At 40.5% G+C, this 22,469-nt stretch overlaps 1 protein-coding gene across 1 annotated transcript in view; it reads right to left on the bottom strand.

Moving 5' to 3' along the window:
- DCHS2 (dachsous cadherin-related 2) overlaps nucleotides 1-22,469 on the bottom strand; it is a 173,585-nt gene that overhangs the window by 132,898 nt on the left and 18,218 nt on the right. The window contains 2 exon segments of the mRNA XM_058193811.1: nucleotides 1,018-1,249; nucleotides 6,760-6,951. Of these exon segments, the coding sequence (XP_058049794.1) occupies nucleotides 1,018-1,249; nucleotides 6,760-6,951 (424 nt within the window).

Here is a 22,469-nt window from a genome sequence, read left to right as displayed (position 1 = left end):
GGGGTGGTTAGCTTTGAACTTCAATCTCTGAATTGGTCTCTAGCAGTTTCATTTTCCTAAGGTAAAGGTAAAGGTTCCCCTCGCATATATGTGCTAGTGGCTCCCGCCTCTAGGGGCGGTGCTCATCTCTTTTTCTAAGACATCTCCATGATCATGTGGCCGGCATGACTAAATGCCAAAGATGCATGGAACGCTGTTAGCTTCCCACCAAAGGTGGTCCCTATTTTTCTACTTGCATTTTTACATGCTTTCAAACTGCTAGATTGGCAGAAGCTGGGGCAAGTAACGGGAGCTCACTCCGTTATGCGGTGCTAGGGATTCGAACTGCCGACCTTTCTGATCGACAAGCTCAGCGTCTTAGCCACTGAGCCACCGTGTCATCTCCACTGAGCCACCGCATAATTTTTCTAGCTAAGTTTGTTTTTGCTGGGATCAATGTGGCTTGCTACAAATGATAATCACTTTCTTAAAGGATACCCAAGAATTATGTTAGAAGACAGGTCGCAGAACTTCAGATTTCAAGGCACCTACTTCTGTGAAGTTAAAATAACAGTGAATCTTTTTATGTTCTTTAGACTGCATCAAGTGATTGAAATCCAGTTAATATAAAGTTAAATCCTAAAAATTATTCATTCAGAAGGATATTTCTTTATCCTAATACTCTATATTTTAAAAAAAGGCATCTTCTTATTTGTCCTGTTTTAAAATTGTGATCTACAAAGTTTCTTTGTATCTCCCTTTTATTGTTTATGTCCCTTTTATAGAGTATGTTGAATTTCTAGGCATTTATCATCCAGGCCTATGCCTATTCTGCTTCAGTAAAATTCTGCATCAGATGCTCCAGTAGTATCAACAATTGTATCAGTAATTTAAAAACAAACAAACACACAAACAAATTATTTTTTAAGTGTCACTCCAAAATCAAATGTTCTAAGTACTCGTTTATTTTTTAAATTCAAGTTCCCACAATAACATGCAATCATAATTATATTGCATTATATACTATTCCTATCATACCTGTAGATGGGTCCACTTTGAAAAGGGAAGAAAAGTGTCCTGGAACCAGTTTATATGTCACAATTCCATATATTCCAGAATCTTTATCCGTAGCAAGAAGTTTAGTTATTTCTGTTCCTGGCTGTGTATGACTGCTGATGTTTATCACATAAATTACAGGGTTGAAGATAGGAAGATGGTCATTTATATCTTCAATTACTATGTGAACAAAAGCTTGGGCACTTAGTCCACCCTGTTAAATCCAAAATCAAAACAATTTGTAAGCCAACTTCAACTATAACAAACAAACACCTTTTAAACTGATAGAGATCAGTTAACCTAAGATATCTTAAAAGACCTCTGGATAGCAATGTATGACAGCTATGAGAAAATAATAGATTTGCTTACTTTAAGATGCTTTAAAACAATAAGCCCATCGCAGTCAACATCAATACAGGGTGAAATCCAGCAGGTTCTGACAGGTTCTGGAGAACCGGTAGTGGAAATTTTGAGTAGTTCAGAGAACCGGTAGTGAAAATTTTGGATAGTTTGGAGATGCCACCTCTGGCTGGCCCCAGAGTGGGGAGGGAATGGAAATTTTGCAGTATCCTTTCCCTGCCATGCCCACCAAGCCACGCCCACCAAGCTACACCCCGCCCACCAAGCCACGCCCACCAAGCTACACCATGCCTACCAAGCCATGCCCACAGAACCGGTAGTAAAAAAAAATTGGATTTCACCAATGCATCAATACTTATTGCGCTTCCACAACACCGCTTCAGAAAACGGTACCACAGGTTTAGAGGCAGGAATAACTTGATCCAATGGTTTAAATCATGGTATACAAAAAATAGCAAACAGTTTTTTTCTATAGGAAACTTTGGGCATTCTTTCCTGGCCCTGTTTCTATTCTCCAAGTCCTCTAACTCAGGGGTCTGCAAATTTGGCTCTTTTAAGACTTGTGGACTTCAACTTCCAGAGTTGAAGCAAAGCTGGCTGAGGAACTCTGGGAGTTGAAGTCCACAAGTCTTAAAAGAGCTGAGTTTGCAGACCCCTGCTCTAACCCATTCTGAATCCATTTGCACAATTATATGCACTTCTGCACACCTCAGAATGCAAATAAAATGGGAAGGGAAACTATGTCCTGGTCAGAATTTACTTCCAACTGGCTAGTTAAAGACTGCAAAACACATTGTCCAAGCAGCAAGTTCTGAGCTACCAGCAACATGGAACAACATAGTCAATGAAAAAAGGAATGAGTTGGCAGCATTCCCTCCACCCATTCACCAAGCTCTTATTATTTCTAGGAAATCCAATACTTTGCGGTCCAATTTTTATGTTTTCTATTCTACATAAGTATGGAGTTATTTTAGCAAATTCTATCATTTCTATTATAGGTATGCTAAATCTTTCAATCTTTTTCCATACAATGTTTTGCTGCAGTTATCATATATAAAAATAAAGTTTCATTATTTTTTCCAACTGCTTATCCATCCAGTATATCCAAGAGGAATACTTCTAGTTTCAGCTGATAATTAATATTTAAAATCTTCTGAATCAGTGTCTGCATTTGAAGCCAAAATCTTTGAGCTATGTTGTTTGTCCCCACAAGCAATGACCATGATCAGAAATTCCAATCCCAATTACTGTCCTAACTTGAGGATTACCTGTATATACCTCTTATCTGGAATATTTTATTTTATTGTGAATTTTTCTTTCTTAATTAATTTGCAGGTTGCTGTCATTAGTGTGATATGGACAACTCAGTAATTATTTTCTTTCAGTATTTCAATGTTTAAAGTTACAAAGAGGGCATTATCTATATATATATAAAAGCGAATATCACTCATGCTGTAATCATGAACTCTCCAGAACCGTAAAACCTACAAACTTGAAATTTGCTACATATGTTCCTCTTGGCTTCTAGGTGCTCACTAAGAAAGGATTTTTTGAAAGGACTATCAGACCATTAGTATTTCTTATATTATGTTTAACATGCTCTGATGCTAAGAAGTTCTACTCCCCCTCCCCACCTGAAAAGAAATCTGTTCCAAATGCAAAACACAAGCAGAAGAGAGGAGTTTCACATTCAGTTTTACTTTCACAGCAACAACCAGGGGATAGGATAGGGGAGGCTTCTGTGGGGCAAGCCTGAGGGAGAGAAGGGGAGAGGAGAGGACGATCATAACTATTCATTAATTGTCAAGCTATAAGTGTGGATTTATCAAGCCCCATCACATAGTTTCATAGCAAAGCACGGGTATCCAGTTAGTAGTTTATATTTTTAAATAAAGTTTTATTTTATTTATCTTCTAAGATTTTTCTTAGGAAGGGAAGGACTACATTCTTCCCTCACCATGCCTCTATGCTAGGCAGCCAGAAAATGGCATCATCATCATCATCATCATCATTATTATTATTATTATTGAAAAAGTCACCAGATATCAAGATTTGAGAATCGAATTGCAGAGACTCTGGCATAAACCAGTGCAGGTGGTTCCAGTGGTACTCGGCATACTGGGAGCTGTGTCTAAAGACCTAGGCAAGCACTTAAAAGCAATTGGCGCTGACAAGATCACCTTTGGTCAGCTGCAGAAGGCCACCTTACTGGGATCTGCTCGCATAATTCGCTGATACATCACGCAGTCCTAAACGCTTGGGAAGTGTTCGACTAGTGAACAGTGATACGAAATCCAGCATAATTATCTCGTGTGCTGTGTATACTGTCATTTTGTGTAAATAATAATAATAATAATAATAATAACAGAGTTGGAAGGGACCTTGGAGGTCTTCTAGTCCAACCCCCTGCCCAGGCAGGAAACCCTACACCATTTCAGATAAATGGTTATCCAACATTTTCATAATTTTTTTTTTATTTGCATTTATATCCCGCCCTTCTCCGAAGACTCAGGGCGGCTTACACTATGTCAAGCAATAGTCTTCATCCATTTGTATATTATATACAAAGTCAACTTATTGCCCCCAACAATCTGGGTCCTCATTTTACCTATCTTATAAAGGATGGAAGGCTGAGTCAACCTTGGGCCTGGTGGGACTTGAACCTGCAGTAATTGCAAGCAGCTGTGTTAATAACAGACTGTCTTAGCAGTCTGAGCCACAGAGGCCCAAGCACTTAAAAGCAATTTCCAGTGTTGGAGCATTTACAACTTCTGCAGGCAAGTTGTTCCACTTATTAATTGTTCTAACTGTCAGGAAATTTCTCCTTAGTTCTAAGTTGCTTCTCTCCTTGATTAGTTTCCACCCATTGCTTCTTGTTCTACCCTCAAGTGCTTTGGAGAATAGTTTGACTCCTTCTTCTTTGTGGCAACCCCTGAGATATTGGAACACTGCTATCATGTCTCCCCTAGTCTTTCTTTTCATTAAACTAGGCATCATAGACATTACTTGAATTTTTAAAATTTAATGTTTTAATCACCAGAAAATCAGTACAGATGACATTCCTATTTCTCTCACCACACTGGTGTTAGAGAACAGATGCAAATGAGACACCATCAAGCTGTCATCTCAAAGCAAGAGGCAGGACTAGAGTGTGAAGAGATTTGGTACTTCCAGCCAACCACCTCATAAGCCTCAGCGGTCTCTGAACCCTTTGTGGTAGTATTTCTCTGTATCTTTGATGTCACTTGCTCTAGGATAGAATCTGATGGCCCAATGAATTTAATCCCAGGGCCAAGGTGCTTTTTCAAGAGGCAACTGGACTTTCTGGTTTTTTTCTTTGAAGATAACATAACATAACATCAGAGTTGGAAGGGACCTTGGAGGCCTTCTAGTCCAACCCCCTGCCCAGGCAGGAAACCCTACACCATCTCAGTCAGATGGTTATCCAACATTTTCTTAAAAATTTCCAGCGTTGGAGCATTCACAACTTCTGAAGGCAAGTCGTTCCACTTATTAATTGTTCTAACTGTCAGGAAATTTCTCCTTAGTTCTAAGTTGCTTCTTTCTTTGATCAGTTTCCACCCATTGCTTCTTGTTCTACCCTCAGGTGCTTTGGAGAACAGCCCGACTCCCTCTTCTTTGTGGCAGCCCCTGAGATATTGGAACACAGCTATCATGTCTCCCCTAGTCCTTCTTTTTGTTAAACTAGACATGCCCAGTTCCTGCAACCGTTCTTCATATGTTTTATCCTCCAGTCCCCTTTTTTTTTTTTTTGCTTCTCATCCAAGACGCTTCTGAATCCCAATGTTTCATCTGTGGGTTTCACACACTCTTCTATACCCAGTATTAAAGAAGCAGGAGGCTGAAAGCAATGCATTTCTTCATTCTGGAACAGATCATTCCTTCTCCTTATAGCTTTCAAAAGTGGTATCAAGAGTATTTTTCAAGAAAGTCTTCAACAATAAGACTAATAGTAATTAATGAGTAATTATCAGTGAGATGAATAATTATCAGTGCTGTTTTTATAATTGCAAAGGATTTATGTTTTCAGTTTTTCTTCCTGTATTGATTCAATTTATTTATTTATTTTGTCACAACATTATATATAAACACATATAATGAAAGAAAACAATAGGACAGGAACAGTAGGCACTTTTGTGCACTTATGCACGCCCCCTTATAGTCCTCTTAGGAATGGGGTGAGGTCAAAGGTAGACAGTTTTTGGTTAAAGATTTTGGGAGTTTGAGAAGAGAGCACAGAGTCAGGTAGTGTGTTCCAAGCATTAACAACTCTGTTACAAAAGTCATATTTTCTGCAATCAAGATTGAAGCGGTTAACATTAACTTTGAATCTATTGTTTGCTCTTGTATTATTGCGATTGAAGCTGAAGTAGTCTTTAACAAGAAGGACATTGCAATAGATGATTCTTTGTGTTAAACACAGGTCATGTCTGAATCGGCGGCGTTCTAAGTTTTCTAATCCCAGGATTTCAAGTTTGGAGGTATAAGGTATTTTGTTGTTTACAAAGGAGCGGAGGACTCTTCTTGTAAAATATTTCTGGACTCGTTCAATTGTATTAATGTCAGAGATGTGGTATGGGTTCCAGACAGGTGAGCTGTATTCAAGAATGGGTCTTGCAAATGTTTTGTATGCTCTGGTTAGTAGTGTAGTGTTTTTGGAAAAGAAGCTACGCAAAATTAGGTTTACAACTCTTAGAGCTTTTTTTGCTATGTAGTTGCAATGGGCTTTGGCACTCAGATCATTTGATATGAAAACTCCAAGGTCTTTAACAGGGTGGGGGTCATCTGTAAGGTAATGTCCATCAAGCTTGTACTTAGTGTTTGAGTTCTTTTTTCCAATATGTAAGACTGAGCATTTGCTGGTTGAGATTTGGAGTTGCCAAGTTTTAGACCAATCGGATACAAATCGGATACAAATGATTCTGCTCTATAGAGTTTAATGAACCAAAAACACTGTTATGAAAGGAAAAATCTGCTGTATAAAATAACATCATCAGAAAATTATCTAGAGTTTGCGTTCATTGTTTTTATATTCTGAGTGGGGAAATTGTTGAAGTGATTTTAATATGTATTACTGAAAAAGCAGAATCTAATCTGAGCAAGGATTAGTCAAGCATGCAAATAAACCTTTAACAGAAAGGTTTACTTACAAGGAATATATGGCCTCATATACTTTCCTAGAGAAGAAAGGCAGGAATAAAGAGCATTTGAGATTAATGAACTCATAAACAAAGAGCAGGAAGAATGTAAGGGAATGCAGAGCGAATTGGTTTCCTATGATTGCATCCTTTAAATTGCCTTTCTGTAGCTGTAAGGATGACATTTTTTAAGAGTGAAACTTACCCCATCAACGGCTTTTACTAAAAAATCATATGTAGATGGATCTTCTTCCCTGTCAATATCCTGAGACACGTATATACAGCCACTGTTTATATCAATCTGAAATGCTTCCGATTTTTCATTGCTATAGAATCCACTATAAAGAAAATATTCAATATATCCAAAGTGGCCTGAATCTCGATCTGTTGCTTTGACCTGCAATAGTATAAAGAAAACAAAATCTCATTAATTCTTACATACCCGTTAATCAGTGGTGGGATTCAAATAATTTAACAACCGGTTCTCTACCCTAATGACCAGCTGGGTAGGTGTGGCTCGGTGGTCATGTGACTGTGTGGGCGTGGCCAACTCAACTTTACTCATGTTGATGGGTGCTTTTTCTTAGCTGTTACAATGTAATAAGGGTTAACCAGAGAGGCAGTTTCAGTAAGCAGGACAATAAAGGTGAAGCTAGAAACACCACCAGAATGTTTCCTTCCTGCCTTCCTTACAGGATTAGCACTGTGAAGTGGAAAAAAATAAAATAAGATTTCTTCCAATAACCGGTTTGCCAAACTGCTTAGAAAGTTAGCAACCGGTTCTCCCAAATAGGTGCGAACTGGCTGAATCCCACCACTGCTGTTAATACATTCAAAACATTACTTAAGCAGGTGATATCTGTATTTCTCCAAAATTAGCCCATATCTTTTTGGCCCCATTTTATCTTCTTTCTTTGGCTATGGAGCTTTTATCTGCTGCTCAGCTCAGGGGTGAAATCCAGCAGGTTCTGACAGGTTCTGGAAAACTGGTAGCGGAAATTTTGAGTAGTTCGGAGAACCGGCAAATACCACCTCTGGCTGGCCCCAGAGTGGGGTGGGAATGGGGATTTTGCAATATCCTTCCCCTGCCATGCCCACCAAGCCATGCCCACCAAGCCACATCACACCTACCAAGCCACGCCCACAGAACCAGTAGTAAAAAAAAATTGGATTTCACCACTGGCTCAGCTCCATGAAATAGTAATTAATTCAAAGCTAGATTTCATCTGGAAATTCCAGAAAGCTGCAGAGGTTAAATTAGGGCAGTTTATTTATGCAAGGAACACTTAGTTAATCCTTCTACTTAGTATCTCAAGTTTAGTCCCATAGCAGATCTTTTTAAGAATGCTGGCAGAACAGCTTCACATCACCACCTCAGTGGACCAGGCAAAGAATATTAGCAAGTAGTGAAATTGACAAAAATATGCCAGTTTCTGCTCTCTGCAGATAAGTTGCCTGCATAGTGCCAGATTGCTTAGATTTTTTTCAAAAAAAATAGTCTCTTTTTGGTGTGGAAGATGGATTAAGGATTTTTTGTTACTGTAAACCTGTCACAATTCATCAGGGGCGATTTACCTTTAAAGCTGTGTGAAGTTGAAATAGTTCTGGAATCTAATGTTGTGATATCAACTCTATAATAGTTTTTGTATATATAATATAATATAAAATATAATGATTTTGTTGGAAGAAAGGGAAGTAAATAAACATGCTGGGTAGCTGCTTGAAAAGAAGGGTAGTTTTATTCGACAGCGTTACATGGAGTATACCAGCCAAAGGTAGGCTACAAAGTTAGAATGCTGAGAGTAGTAGTACTTATAATAGTTTTTAATCGTGAAGTAATAGACTTTGAGTTACGTAGGTGCAAATTGAGGTGTTTCTGTACTACAGCATGTGAAGTCCAGAGATCATTTCTAACCTGTGGAATGTGTTGGTCTTAAACGTGTAGATCTTTTCCTAGGTGTGAATTTTTAGGAGGGGTAGGTGTGAATTTTTAGGAGGGGGTAGGTGTGAATTTTTATGAGGGGGTAGGTGAATTTTATGAGGGGTAGGTGTGAATTTTATGAGGGGTAGGTGTGAATTTTAGGAGGGTAGGTGTGAATTTTTAGGAGGGTAGGTGTGAATTTTTAGGAGGGTAGGTGTGAATTTTTAGGAGGGGTAGGTGTGAATTTTTATGAGGGGTAGGTGTGAATTTTTAGGAGGGTAGGTGTGAATTTTTAGGAGGGGTAGGTGTGAATTTTTAGGAGGTAGGTGTGAATTTTATGAGGGGTAGGTGTGAATTTTTAGGAGGGGTAGGTGTGAATTTTATGAGGGGTAGGTGTGAATTTTAGGAGGGTAGGTGTGAATTTTTATGAGGGGTAGGTGTGAATTTTATGAGGGGTAGGTGTGAATTTTAGGAGGGTAGGTGTGAATTTTATGGGGTAGGTGTGAATTTTTAGGAGGATAGGTGTGAATTTTATGAGGGGTAGGTGTGAATTTTATGAGGGGTAGGTGTGAATTTTATGAGGGGTAGGTGTGAATTTTATGAGGGGTAGGTGTGAATTTTTAGGAGGGGTAGGTGTGAATTTTTATGAGGGGTAGGTGTGAATTTTTATGAGGGGGTAGGTGTGAATTTTTAGGAGGGGTAGGTGTGAATTTTTATGGGGTAGGTGTGAATTTTTAGGAGGGGTAGGTGTGAATTTTTAGGAGGGTAGGTGTGAATTTTATGAGGGGTAGGTGTGAATTTTTATGAGGGGTAGGTGAATTTTTAGGAGGGTAGGTGTGAATTTTTATGGGGTAGGTGAATTTTTATGAGGGGGTAGGTGTGAAATTTTATGAGGGGGTAGGTGTGAATTTTTATGAGGGGGTAGGTGTGAATTTTTATGAGGGGTAGGTGTGAATTTTTATGAGGGGTAGGTGTGAATTTTTATGAGGGGGTAGGTGTGAATTTTTATGAGGGGTACGGCATCACATTGCAGTATTGTGATATTTCCCTTATCTTAAAGAGGAATCTGTTTTATGTATGTATGCCAGTGTCAGCTGGAATTTGGAGAGGCGCTTAATCAATTGCATCCCAAGTGTCAATGGGAGCAAAAAAAAAAAAATTAAGCAGTTTATTTGTATCTTTATTTTGAGGTTGCCAATGCGGTCAGCAGTTTTTGTTGTATGATTAGCAGAGATGACAGGAAGGTTTTTGGCTTCCAACAACATTTTAGAAGCGACGTATCAATTATAAGTGTGTTAACATAGCTTTGAAAGGTTTATAATTTACTATAGGTAATATTGTAATAAAGTACTTTTATGTTAGGGCTGATAGAATGTAAATATTCCATATAAATTATACTTTAGATCAGGGTTAGTTAAGCTTTTTATACCTACCACCCACTTTTGTATCTCTGTTAGTAGTAAAATTTTCTAACCGCCCACCGGTTCCACAGTAATGCGCCGTGTATTGTCATCTGCGCATGCCTCTTGAGCATTGTGGATTGGTTTGGGGGGGGCGCCGGCTACCAGTTCTGCTTGTCTGTTACAGCTGGGTGGTGTGGGGGGAGATGCGCAAGCTATTCTGGGACGAGGCTCTTTTGTTTGCGGTCGCACTATAGCGCCATTTAGTTTCACTTATGTAACGTGAACTAAACTTATACGCAGGCGATACAAATAGTATATTTTCAGAAATTTAAATTGTCACGGGAATTTTATGAAAACCTAATGAAAATGTTATTAAATAATGCTATGAAAATTTTTTAAAAAGTCAATTAAATTAAAAAAAAGGAAAGTGCTTCAGTATCGGACAAAACCCCTACTGCCCACCATGAAAGCTGGAACGCCCACTAGTGGATGGTAAGGACCAGGTTGACTACCACTGCTTTAGATCTTTAATGGCTTCTCAGTTGTGTCTTTCCAGCCATCCTTTGAAATATTAATATTACTTTAGATCAGCTGAATTTATTTTTAAAAAACCTTAAGAAATGAAATACCTCAAGCAATTTAAAATTCTTTATGAATGAAACTTTGAAGATTAAGACACATGTTAATGGTCAAATGAAATAATGTTTATAAATTGAAAATAATATTTTCAATATTAGTCCCTCGGGAGATAGGGCGGTATATAAATATGATTAAATAAATAAATAAAATAAATAAATTTTGTTCTATAAATCCAATCTGACACTATTAATTTTAATAAGAACATTAACCTCCATAAGAGAACAGTGCTTAAAAATATGCAATGAAAACAGATGAGTTGAAAACATGCACAGTCTATATATGATAATTATTCTAAGAAATTGAGAGTGTCATAAAACATGGTCTGTTTCACTTGATCTTTTTCTTTTAAGAGTATATGGAAAATGTAAACCAAGGCCAACCTTACAGCTTGTCTCATTTATGTAAATTTAAAAAAGAAACAATGCAGTTTGCAAAGTATAGTATTTCTTCCAAAACATCTTGTAACCATATAGATTTATTTTCCTTACATGTCTCTTCATAACAAGCTTTACCTAGATTTGAATTCACTAAACATCACATACTTTCTATCATGGTAGGTAAGAGACAATAACTTCATGTTCATATGTGGCAGGTCTTTTTAACCAAACCAAATGAATAAACTAAATTCTCATACATCCCTAAGAGAAGAACAGATTGAGCTGGAAAACATGATTAAACATATAATCAGTTCGGAGTCCTTGCGTTGACATAAGAGACCAGGTCCAGCCCACATAAATCCCACTGATTCTTATCAAGTGTCAATTTAGCTTTGACTGTTAGTTGACTAGATTCTTGAACACAGATAGTACTGATACAGTTTATTCAAGACAATTTATATTATTGGAATTGAATTTGCCTTACTGACTCAAGTTGTTAAAATTCCTCTTTAAAATAAAAAGATATAATTGTAAAATTCACGAGAAAGTATCTGAGAGAAAATATTTTTAAGAGTGCCTTTTAATGTACTTCTTGTACTGACAACTAGCAATGTGCAATGTGCACAGTGCAGTGCAGTGTAGGGTTAAAAAGGCAATATGATGATTAAAAGGTAAAGATTCTCCTCGCATATATGTGCTAGTCGTTCCTGATTCTGAGCCACCACATCCCTAATATGATGATTGCAGCATTGGAAATGAAGCCCCAACCATTTTGAACATGCATCATCACGTACAAAGAGGCAATATTTAAATTATGACATTTCAATTGTACTCTTGCCTATTTTGACAAACACTCTTCTATTACCAATGCAGTTATTAACAATCTAGAGCAGTGGTAGTCAACCTGGTCCCTACCGCCCATTAGTGGGCGTTCCAGCTTTCATGGTGGGCGGTAGAGGTTTTGTCCAATACTGAAGCACTTTCCTTTTTTTTAATTTAATTGACTTTTTAAAAAAATTTAATTTATTTTTTTTTAAAAATTCATAGCGTTATTTAAAAACATTTTCATTAGGTTTTCATAAAATTCCCCGTGACAATTTAAATTTCTGAACATATACTATTTGTATTGCCCGCACATAAGTTTAGTTCACGTTATTTAAGTGAAACTAAATGGCGCTATAGTGCGACTGCAAACAAAAGAGCCTCATCCCAGAATAGCTCGTGCATCTCCCCCCACACACCCAGCTTAACAGACAAGCAGAGTGTCAGCTTTGGAAGCCAGCTGGTAGCCAGCGCCCCCCCCCCCAACCCCAATCCACGATGCACGAGAGGCATGCGCAGACGACGATACACAGTGCATTACTGTGGAACCAGTGGGCGGTTAGAAAATTTTACTACTAACAGAGATACAAAAGTGGGCGGTAGGTATAAAAAGGTTGACTACCCCTGATCTAGAGACATGATATTTATATTAAATAACCTTGAAGTGATAATCATGACATAAAGAGGTTTGGAGCATTTCAACCCTCTGGAAGAAATGCTTCAAATGCTGTATGATGTGCTGTCTGCTACTAAGAAAATCACACTCCATATATGCAATCTGGCACTATGCTGAAATATTAGCTGGACCCAGTAGGCATTCATTTGGAAATGTAGAAACAATTCTACTATAAGTATTCAGAAGCTTCAGCTGGCACAAAAAGCAATGGTGCAAGTGACCATGAGCTATAGTCATTCAGCACGTGACACTTCTGCTCTGTGAATTGCATTGGTTGCCAGTTTGCTTCTAGATACAATTGGTTACAACTCTTCATGGCCTGGGATCAGGTTACTTACAGGACCATCTCTTTGTCAGTGTAGATATATGCCTGAACTGGAATAGGCATGGCAACAAGGTCAGCCAATGGGGACTGTTTGGTAACTGAAACATAGTAGTTGCTGTGTGAGCCACAAGAGACAGCTAGGAGCCTGGGCGTGGCTTAACTCAACTGTTCTATACATAGGAGAAGTCTTGTCTCTGCTGTCCCCGGCCTGTGTTTGTACCTACTTACAATCTTTTCTCTCTACCACATTGGAAAAACCAGCATGGGTATTGTATATTTGCCTTATGTGTTATATATATAAAGAAGTTTTGAATCCTGCTGCATTGTCTGATTGTGTGTGCTGCAACTAATTCTGACATCTCTCCCCAGTGGTATCCATCAGTGGTTTTAGATCTGTCAGGACAGCCATATTCTACATCCCGCCTTGAGGCAATTTCAGGAGACCCTTTTAAACTATGGTGTCTACCCTCTGGAAATTAGACTTGCCCAAACCTGCTGGCTTTTTGCAAGGTATTAAAAACCCGACTTTGCCAATTTGGGACCCTGATAGCATGGGTGAGCCTGTTTCATGACTAGTTTGTATATTTATGAGTTTCTCTATTGCTATTTTTATGTCATTTTTTGTCTTTTAATTGTGGCTATTTTTATTGTTTTTCACTCTGCTTTAACAATAGAGTACGTGAGATCTCCGTTTTGTGATCTACTGTCTGGCTGATCCACTTTTTAAGTCAACACCAGGAAGAGAAATTGCCAGGTCTTCCTGTTTTGCTGAATAGCACACCATTTGCTTATAACAAACATGAGCCATGAACTCACAAGCTTTCCTCCTGATTTTAATAAATTAATAGGTACAGGTAATAGATCCTCATCTTACAACGATTTGTTTAGTGACAGTTTGAAATTAGAGCGGCACTGAAAAAAGTGACTTATGACTGTTTTCACACTTACAACCATTGAAGCATCCCCCATGGTCATGTGATCAAAATTCAGACACCTGTATTTCCTTTCCCTGTGGCTCATCACTTCATTGCCAAATGGCTTAATGAGACAAATGGCTTGCATATTATGTAACTTTCTATGCGTATTCTTTATTATATGACCACAGCCTTTTCCCCCCTCCTTTAACGATAGAATCTCCTTTAATGTTAGAATGTAAGTAAATAGTTATCTAAAGTATCTAATTTTAGTCTGGCTAATCTTTTCTGATGTGGGATGAGCCTTCCAAAGGGTGTAGGGAGTTGTGGGGAGCTGTAAATTCTGCCCCCAAAATTCAATCCCTTTTTGAGCAGATGCTACAACATTTCCTCTGTACCACTTTAGCTCATTGAGAAATTTGTCTTACGCTGTCAATCCTGGGTTTGCATTAATAAACGCCTATTATTTATAATTATTCTTGGTGTCTTTTCTTGTGTTCACCTTTCTTGCTATCCATGCTGCAAATCGTATATTAGTCAGCAACCTGATGTTTTATATTTATTTTGCTGCTGGATTGCTAACTTGTGATCATTTTATAGTTAATTATTTTTTCAGTTGTAACTGGTAACTTTTTTTTTTTGTATTTTTGTATTTTTATGTTGCTTTATTGTTGGGAAGTGCTCAGAGTCAGGTGGAATTGGGAGCATTCCAATAAATAAAATAAACAAATTAAGTAAGTTAAATAAAATTAATAGGTACATGTAATAGCCGGTTTAGCTCACGCTGGTAAAAGCCTGTTATTAAGGCTTATTAAGAACACAGTAGCCTGCAATTACTGCAGGTTCGAGCCCGGCCCAAGGTTGACTCAGCCTTCCATCCTTTATAAGGTAGGTAAAATGAGGACCCAGATTGTTGGGGGGGCAATAAGTTGACTTTGTAAAAATATACAAATAGAATGAGACTATTGCCTTATACACTGTAAGCCGCCCTGAGTCTTCGGAGAAGGGCGGGGTATAAATGTAAACAAAAAAAAAAATAAATAGGTCCTCATCTTACAATGATTCGTTTAATGACCGTTTGAAGTTAGAGAGTGCACTGAAAAAAGTGACTTATGACTGTTTTCACACTTGCAACCATTGAAGTATCCCCATGGTCATGTGATCAAAATTCAGACACCTGTATTTCCTTTCCTGTGGCTCATACTTCATTGTCAAATGGCTTAATGAGACAAATGGCTTGCATATTGTGTAACTTTCTATGCATATTCTTTATTATATGACCACAGCCTTTTTTCCCCTCCTTTAATGATAGAATCTCCTTTAATGTTAGAATGTAAGTAAATAGTAATCTAAAGTAAATCTAAGCATCTAATTTTAGTCTGGCTAATCTTTTCTGATGTGGGGTGAGCCTTCCAAAGGGTGTAAGGAGTTGTGGGGAGCTGTAAATTCTGCCCCCAAAAGTCAATCCCTTTTTGAGCAAATGCTACATTTCCTCTGTACCACTTTAGCTCATTGAGAAATTTGTCTTACGCTGTCAGTCCTGGGTTTGCATTACTAAACGCCTATTATTTATAATTATTCTTGGTGTCTTTTCTTGTGTTCACCTTTGTTGCTATCCATGCTGCAAATCGTATATTAGCCAGCAACCTGATGTTTTGTATTTATTTTGCTGCTGGATTGCTAACTTATGATCATTTTATAGTTAATTATTTTTGCAGTTGTAACTGGTAACTTTTTTTTTTGTATTTTGTTATTTTTATGTCGCTTTATTGTTGGGAAGTGCTCAGAGTCAGGTGGAATTGGGAGCATTCCAATAAATAAAATAAACAAATTAAGGAAATTAAATAAAATTAAATCAATGTAATCAAAAAATTCTAATAATATCTATGGCCATTCCATTATTTTTGCTATAGGAGGAACACATTGCCCAGTAAATTCCTTGAATGTGCCAATTCAGCAATATTTCATGAGGCAACTGGGAAGTAAATCCAGACTCAGATGCTTGTTTTAATATTACCAGTTCCAAACACCATAATCCATGTAAAAATTGTTAAACTTGTTAAGTTCTGGAAGTAACGAGGCTGGAGACCAGGGTAGTGACAACAGCTCTTTAATATAGGGTGAACCCAGCAACAGGCTGGGGGAAAACCTCTCCTTTTATACAGTTCTACTGGCGGCCGTCAATCAGCAACGTGCTGATTTCCGCTCAAATATTTAAAGGTATCATACAAGAATACATAACACCTCCTCCCTCCCAGAAAACACTTTGCCTCCATTTGCATTTTATTTACATGTTATTTTTCGGCGTAGTCACGCAAATAACCTGGGCGTCTCCTAGTTCTTTCAGACCTGCGGTTCAGTCCTGGGTGGTGTTTGAGCTGTTCGGAGGTCTGTTTTCCTCCCAGCTCTTTCTCTAGGCCATCGGGCCCTGGATTATTGCAGATTCTTTTTCTTGGCCATCCGGCCTGGATTACTTTGTAATTTTCCTCGTTTCCCTCGGGAACCTGATGGCGTCGCTGGACCTCCGGGACCTCAGCTAAGTCTTGCGCCTCCCGGGTCATGGTCAGCTGTGGGTTCAAATAAGGAGGTCATAAATTGTTTCCTGTGGCTTGGTTTGTTCAGTTATTCGTTTCCTTATCTGATCTATGTGGCGCCTCCATACTCGGTTGTCTTGTAATTCGACCAAGTATGACTTTGGGCGGTTGTTTTATTATTTGCCCTGCAAGCCAACTCGGGCCGTCCCCATAGTTTGGGCCCACACTCGTCGCCTATGTCAAATTCCCTTGTTTTGTCTATTTCCCCTTGTAACCCTCTGGTGTGTAATGGGGACTCAAGCGATCAAGTGGGCACGGAGTTTCCGTCCCATCAGTAATTTGGCTGGGCTTCTGCCTGTAGCAGTGCTTGGGGTTCTGTGCTGAGCAGCCAGAAAAAGTCTATCTTTGTTTGCCAGTCACCTGGCTTGAGCCTGGACAATGCCTCCTTAGCGCTCCGGACGGAACGCTCTGCAAGGCCATTCGGCGCAGGGTGGAAAGGCGCAGAGAGGGCATGTCGGATGCCTCCTCTGCCAGGTATTCTTCAAACTGGGCTGCCGTGGTGCGGCCCGTTGTCGGACACCAGAGTGTCAGGCAACCCGTGGGTTCGCGAATAGGTGGCGCGGGGCTGCGATTACTGCCTCGGCCGTGGTGGATTTCATGAGTATGATCTCCAACCATTTAGAGAATGCATCGACAACCACTAGGAAAGTTTGGCCATGGAAAGGGCCAGCAAAATCAATGTGGATTCTTGACCAGGGCCCTGGGGTTTTCCCATTCCTGACTGGGGCCGTTGGGGTAGGGGTCTGGACTCTTGGCAAGCCTGGCATTTCCCCACCCTCTCAGCAATCTCTGAATCCATGGTGGCCACCACACATAGCTTCTGCTAAGCCCTTCATCCTTGATCCTGGGTGGCCCTCGTGGAGGTCCAGTACCTTTCCTTAATTTATCGGGATTACCACGATCACCCCATAACAGGCACCCCTTGAGCCGAGAGCTCATCCGTTTTTAACAAACTCCTTAAACGTTCGCCCGGCGCAGCCACCCTCTTGTACCCAACCGGTACAGTCCTTAACATAATGTCGGTATGATGCCGAGCCACTTCCTTAGATGTGACTGGGCCAGAGTCAATTATTTTGCAGTTGTAACTGGTAACTTTTTTTTTTGTATTTTGTTATTTTTATGTCGCTTTATTGTTGGGAAGTGCTCAGAGTCAGGTGGAATTGGGAGCATTCCAATAAATAAAATAAACAAATTAAGGAAATTAAATAAAATTAAATCAATGTAATCAAAAAATTCTAATAATATCTATGGCCATTCCATTATTTTTGCTATAGGAGGAACACATTGCCCAGTAAATTCCTTGAATGTGCCAATTCAGCAATATTTCATGAGGCAACTGGGAAGTAAATCCAGACTCAGATGCTTGTTTTAATATTACCAGTTCCAAACACCATAATCCATGTAAAAATTGTTAAACTTGTTAAGTTCTGGAAGTAACGAGGCTGGAGACCAGGGTAGTGACAACAGCTCTTTAATATAGGGTGAACCCAGCAACTGGCTGGGGGAAAAACCTCTCCTTTTATACAGTTCTACTGGCGGCTTCGTCCAATCAGCAACGTGCTGATTTCCGCCAAATATTTAAAGGTATATACAAGAATACATAACACCTCCCTCCCAGAAAACACTTTGCCTCCATTTGCATTTTATTTACATGTTATTTTTCACGTAGTCACGCAAATAACCTGGGCGCCTCCTAGTTCTTTCAGACCTGCGGTTCAGTCCTGGGTGGTGTTTTGAGCTGTTCGAGGGTCTGTTTTTCCTCCCAGCTCTTTCTCTAGGCCATCGGGCCCTGGATTATTGGCAGATTCTTTTTCTTGGCCATCCGCCCTGGATTACTTTGTAATTTTCCTGTCGCTTCCTCGAACCTGATGGCGTCGCTGGACCTCCGGGACCTCAGCTAAGTCTTGCGCTTCCCCCGGGTCATGGTCAGCTGTGGGTTCAAATAAGGAGGGGTCATAAATTGTTTCCTGTGGCTTAGTTTGTTCAGTTATTCGTCTCCTTATCTGATCTATGTGGCGCCTCCATACTCGGTTGTCTTGTAATTCGACCAAGTATGACTTTGGGCCGGTTGTTTTTATTATTTGCCCTGCAAGCCAACTCGGGCCGTCCCCATAGTTGCGGGCCCACACTCGGTCGCCTATGTCAAATTCCCTTGTTTTGTCTATTTCCCCTTTGTAACCCTCTGGTGTGTAATGGGGACTCAAGCGGTCAAGTGGGCACCGGAGCTTCCGTCCCATCAGTAATTTGGCTGGGCTTCTGCCTGTAGCAGTGCTTGGGGTTCTGTGCTGAACGGCCAGAAAAAAGTCTATCTTTGTTTGCCAGTCGCCTGGCTTGAGCCTGGACAATGCCTCCTTAGCGCTCCGGACGGAACGCTCTGCAAGGCCATTCGACGCAGGGTGGAAAGGCGCAGAGAGGGCATGTCGGATGCCCTCCTCTGCCAAGTATTCTTCGAATTGGGCTGCCGTGAATTGCGGCCCGTTGTCGGACACCAGAGTGTCAGGCAACCCGTGGGTTGCGAATAAGTGGCGCAAGGCTGCGATTACTGCCTCGGCCGTGGTGGATTTCATGAGTATGATCTCCAACCATTTAGAGAATGCATCGACAACCACTAGGAAAGTTTGGCCATGGAAAGGGCCAGCAAAATCAATGTGGATTCTTGACCAGGGCCCCTGGGGTTTTTCCCATTCCCTGACTGGAGCTGTTGGGGGTAGGGGTCTGGACTCTTGGCAAGCCTGGCATTTCCCCACCCTCTCAGCAATCTCTGAATCCATGAGTGGCCACCACACATAGCTTCTTGCAAGCCCCTTCATCCGGATGATCCCTGGGTGGCCCTCGTGGAGGAGGTCCAGTACCTTTCCCCTTAGTTTATCGGGGATTACCACACGATCACCCCATAACAGGCACCCCCTTGAGCCGAGAGCTCATCCCGCTTTTTAACAAACTCCTTAAACGCTCGCCCGAGCGGCCACCTCTGTACCCACCCGAGTACAGTCCTTAACATAATGTCCCGGTATGATGCCCGAGCCACTTCCTTAGATGTGACTGGGCCAGAGTCCAAAGAGTCAATAAGCAGGATGGGCGTCCCCGGCGTAGGGTCTTCGATAGCCCCTGGTAGTGGGCATCTGCTTAACGCGTCTGCATGCCCCACTTCTTTTCCTGGTCGATGCTGCAGCTTGTACGAATAAGCAGCTAAGAAAATAGTCCATCTGGTCAAGCGTGGCGAAAGTGCCACAGGCGTTGGGCGGTCGCCAGCCAGTATCCCTAGTAGCGGTCTGTGGTCAGTCACGATTTCAAAATCCCGCCCAAAAACATATTCGTGGAATTTTTTCACCCCTGACACAATGGCTAGTGCTTCTTTATCTAATTGGCTGTAATTTCTCTCTGGGGAGGACATCGTTCTAGAGTAAAAAGCTATAGGGGCTTCTGTGCCATTTGGAAGTCTATGGCTGAGCACAGCCCCCACCCCGTAAGGGGAGGCATCGCAAACTAGCACTAGGGGTAGTGAGTTATGATATTGGATGAGCAGGCTGTCACTCGAGAGCAGGTTTTTTACTGCTTCGAAAGCCCTATTTTCCGACTTTCCCCAAGACCAAACAGTATTTTTTCCTAAAAGCCTATGCAGCGGTTCAGCAACGGTCGCTTTGTTTTTCAAAAGACACGTAAAATTCACTAGCCCCAGGAATGCCTGTAGCTCTGTTTTATTTTTGGGCGCTGGAGCCTTTTTAATTGCCTTGACTTTGCTCTCAGTGGGGTGAATCCCTTTCTTGTCTATCCGGTAACCCAAGAATTCGACGGATTCGACCCCTATCTGGCATTTGTTTACCTTGACTTTTAATCCGGCTGTCCGGAAAATGCCCAGAACCTTTCTCAAACGCTCCCCCAATTCCTCTATGTTCTCCCCTGAAATCAGAACATCATCGAAGTAGGGAACTACCCCTGGGAGCCCTTGCAGAAGTCGTTCCATTAGGTTTTGGAACAGCCCAGGTGCCACACTCACCCCAAACTGCAATCGGGTGCACTTGAAAGCCCCCCTGTGCGTTACAATTGTTTGGGCTTCGGCTGTGCGGGCGTCTACGGGCAGTTGTTGGTAGGCTTGGGCCAAGTCTAGCTTCGCAAAGACTTGCCCTCGCCCCAAAGAGTGCAGCAAGTGTTGCACCACGGGAACCGGGTAAGCGCTTTTCTGTAAGGCTTTGTTAAGCGTCGCCTTGTAGTCAGCGCAAATTCTAATTGACCCGTCTGGTTTTATCGGGGTGACGATTGGCGTCTCCCACTTTGCGTGATCGACTGGCACCAAAATCCCCTGATTTATGAGCTTATCTAGCTCCTTATCGATTTTTGGTTTTAGGGCAAAAGGGACTCTCCTCGCCTTAAGCCTAATGGGAGCTACCTGGGGGTCTAAGTTGAAGGAAATAGGGGTCCCCTTGTACTTGCCCAGGCAGTCCTTGAAGACATCTTCGAACTCGTTAAAGAGAATGTCTTTCAGGTTACAGTCACTTCTGTAGATGCCAGTCACTCCCATGCCCAGGGCACGAAACCAGTCTAGTCCCAACAGACTGGGCAGGGTCCTTCGACGATCGTGATGGGCAGGGTCTTCTTGTGTGGTCCGTGCTCGACTCGGACGGAGGTGGTCCCTCGAACAGGGATGCGATTCCCTTGGTAGTCGTGGACTCGTAGCCGTTGTGCTTGCAGGTGGCGCTTGCGACTGACGGCAGTGACCGCCAAAGTGTCCCAGGACATGATGGTGATCGCTGATCCGTGTCTACTTCAAGCCGGCACCGTACTCCTCTATTTTGGTTTGGTGAACATCTTCTTCTCCACTTTGGGGTTGGCGCCTATGACCACAGCCTTTTCCCTCCTTTAATGATAGAATCTCCTTTAATGTTAGAATGTAAGTAAATAGTTAATCTAAAGTATCTAATTTTAGTCTGGCTAATCTTTTCTGATGTGGGATGAGCCTTCCAAAGGGTGTAGGAGTTGTGGGAGCTGTAAATTCTGCCCCAAAATTCAATCCTTTTGAGCAAATGCTACATTTCCTCTGTACCACTTTAGCTCATTGAGAAATTTGTCTTACGCTGTCAGTCCTGGGTTTGCATTACTAAACGCCTATTATTTATAATTATTCTTGGTGTCTTTTCTTGTGTTCACCTTTCTTGCTATCCATGCTGCAAATCGTATATTAGTCAGCAACCTGATGTTTTATATTTATTTTGCTGCTGGATTGCTAACTTGTGATCATTTTATAGTTAATTATTTTTTCAGTTGTAACTGGTAACTTTTTTTTTTTGTATTTTTGTATTTTTATGTTGCTTTATTGTTGGGAAGTGCTCAGAGTCAGGTGGAATTGGGAGCATTCCAATAAATAAAATAAACAAATTAAGTAAGTTAAATAAAATTAAATCAATGTAACCAAAAAATTCTGACAATATCTATGTCTATTCCATTATTTTTGCTATAGGAGGAACACATTGCCCAGTAAATTCCTTGAATGTGCCAATTCAGCAATATTTCATGAGGCAACTGGGAAGTAAATCCAGACTCAGATGCTTGTTTTAATATTACCAGTTCCAAACACCATATTCCATGTAAAAATTGTTAAACTGAATGCTGAATTTGCAAATATAGAGCATGCTGCATACCAATCAAGGTTATCCTCACGTATTCAAGTCTGCTACTTGGGACAGGTAGACATTTGCCACCCCTGGCCTTACATAGGCTGAGCTATGCTTATACGCATCACTCTAACAATAACAGTACTTCAAAATAATTTATTGCTGAAGTTAACAGATAAAGACTCTGGAAACATTAATCAGGTACATGGAAACCAACAGGGGAAAGCGACAAAGCATGCATCAGGAACCAAATTCAGCAATTTATGCATTTGTATCAGATATTGGAATAGATATATAAAGGCAGGATTTGCACCAGGCCATCACCATATGCTCGCTGTCATTTTTGTGACATCATGGCTTGCTGTTAATGTTTTATTTTATTTTTTCTTCCACTGTAAAATGGAGATTGTTTATAACACCAAATTAATGACTTACAGATTTACTGCGCAAATTTAATTTGGGAAATGTATGCTGTTCTTTCATTTTTGACTTTTTAAATGAAAACAGAATGCTTCAGCAGTCTAGTAGCAGCATAAAACCATTATGAAGCTGTAATGATGCAAAAACTGTACAAAGGTCTGGAACTTCAAAGGCATATTTATGAAGAAAACACATGAAAAATATTATCCCCAGAT

Source organism: Ahaetulla prasina, chromosome 8 (genome assembly GCF_028640845.1).
Source record: "Ahaetulla prasina isolate Xishuangbanna chromosome 8, ASM2864084v1, whole genome shotgun sequence".
NCBI lineage: Eukaryota > Metazoa > Chordata > Lepidosauria > Squamata > Colubridae > Ahaetulla > Ahaetulla prasina.
This window is presented reverse-complemented; position numbering and strand designations above follow the sequence as displayed.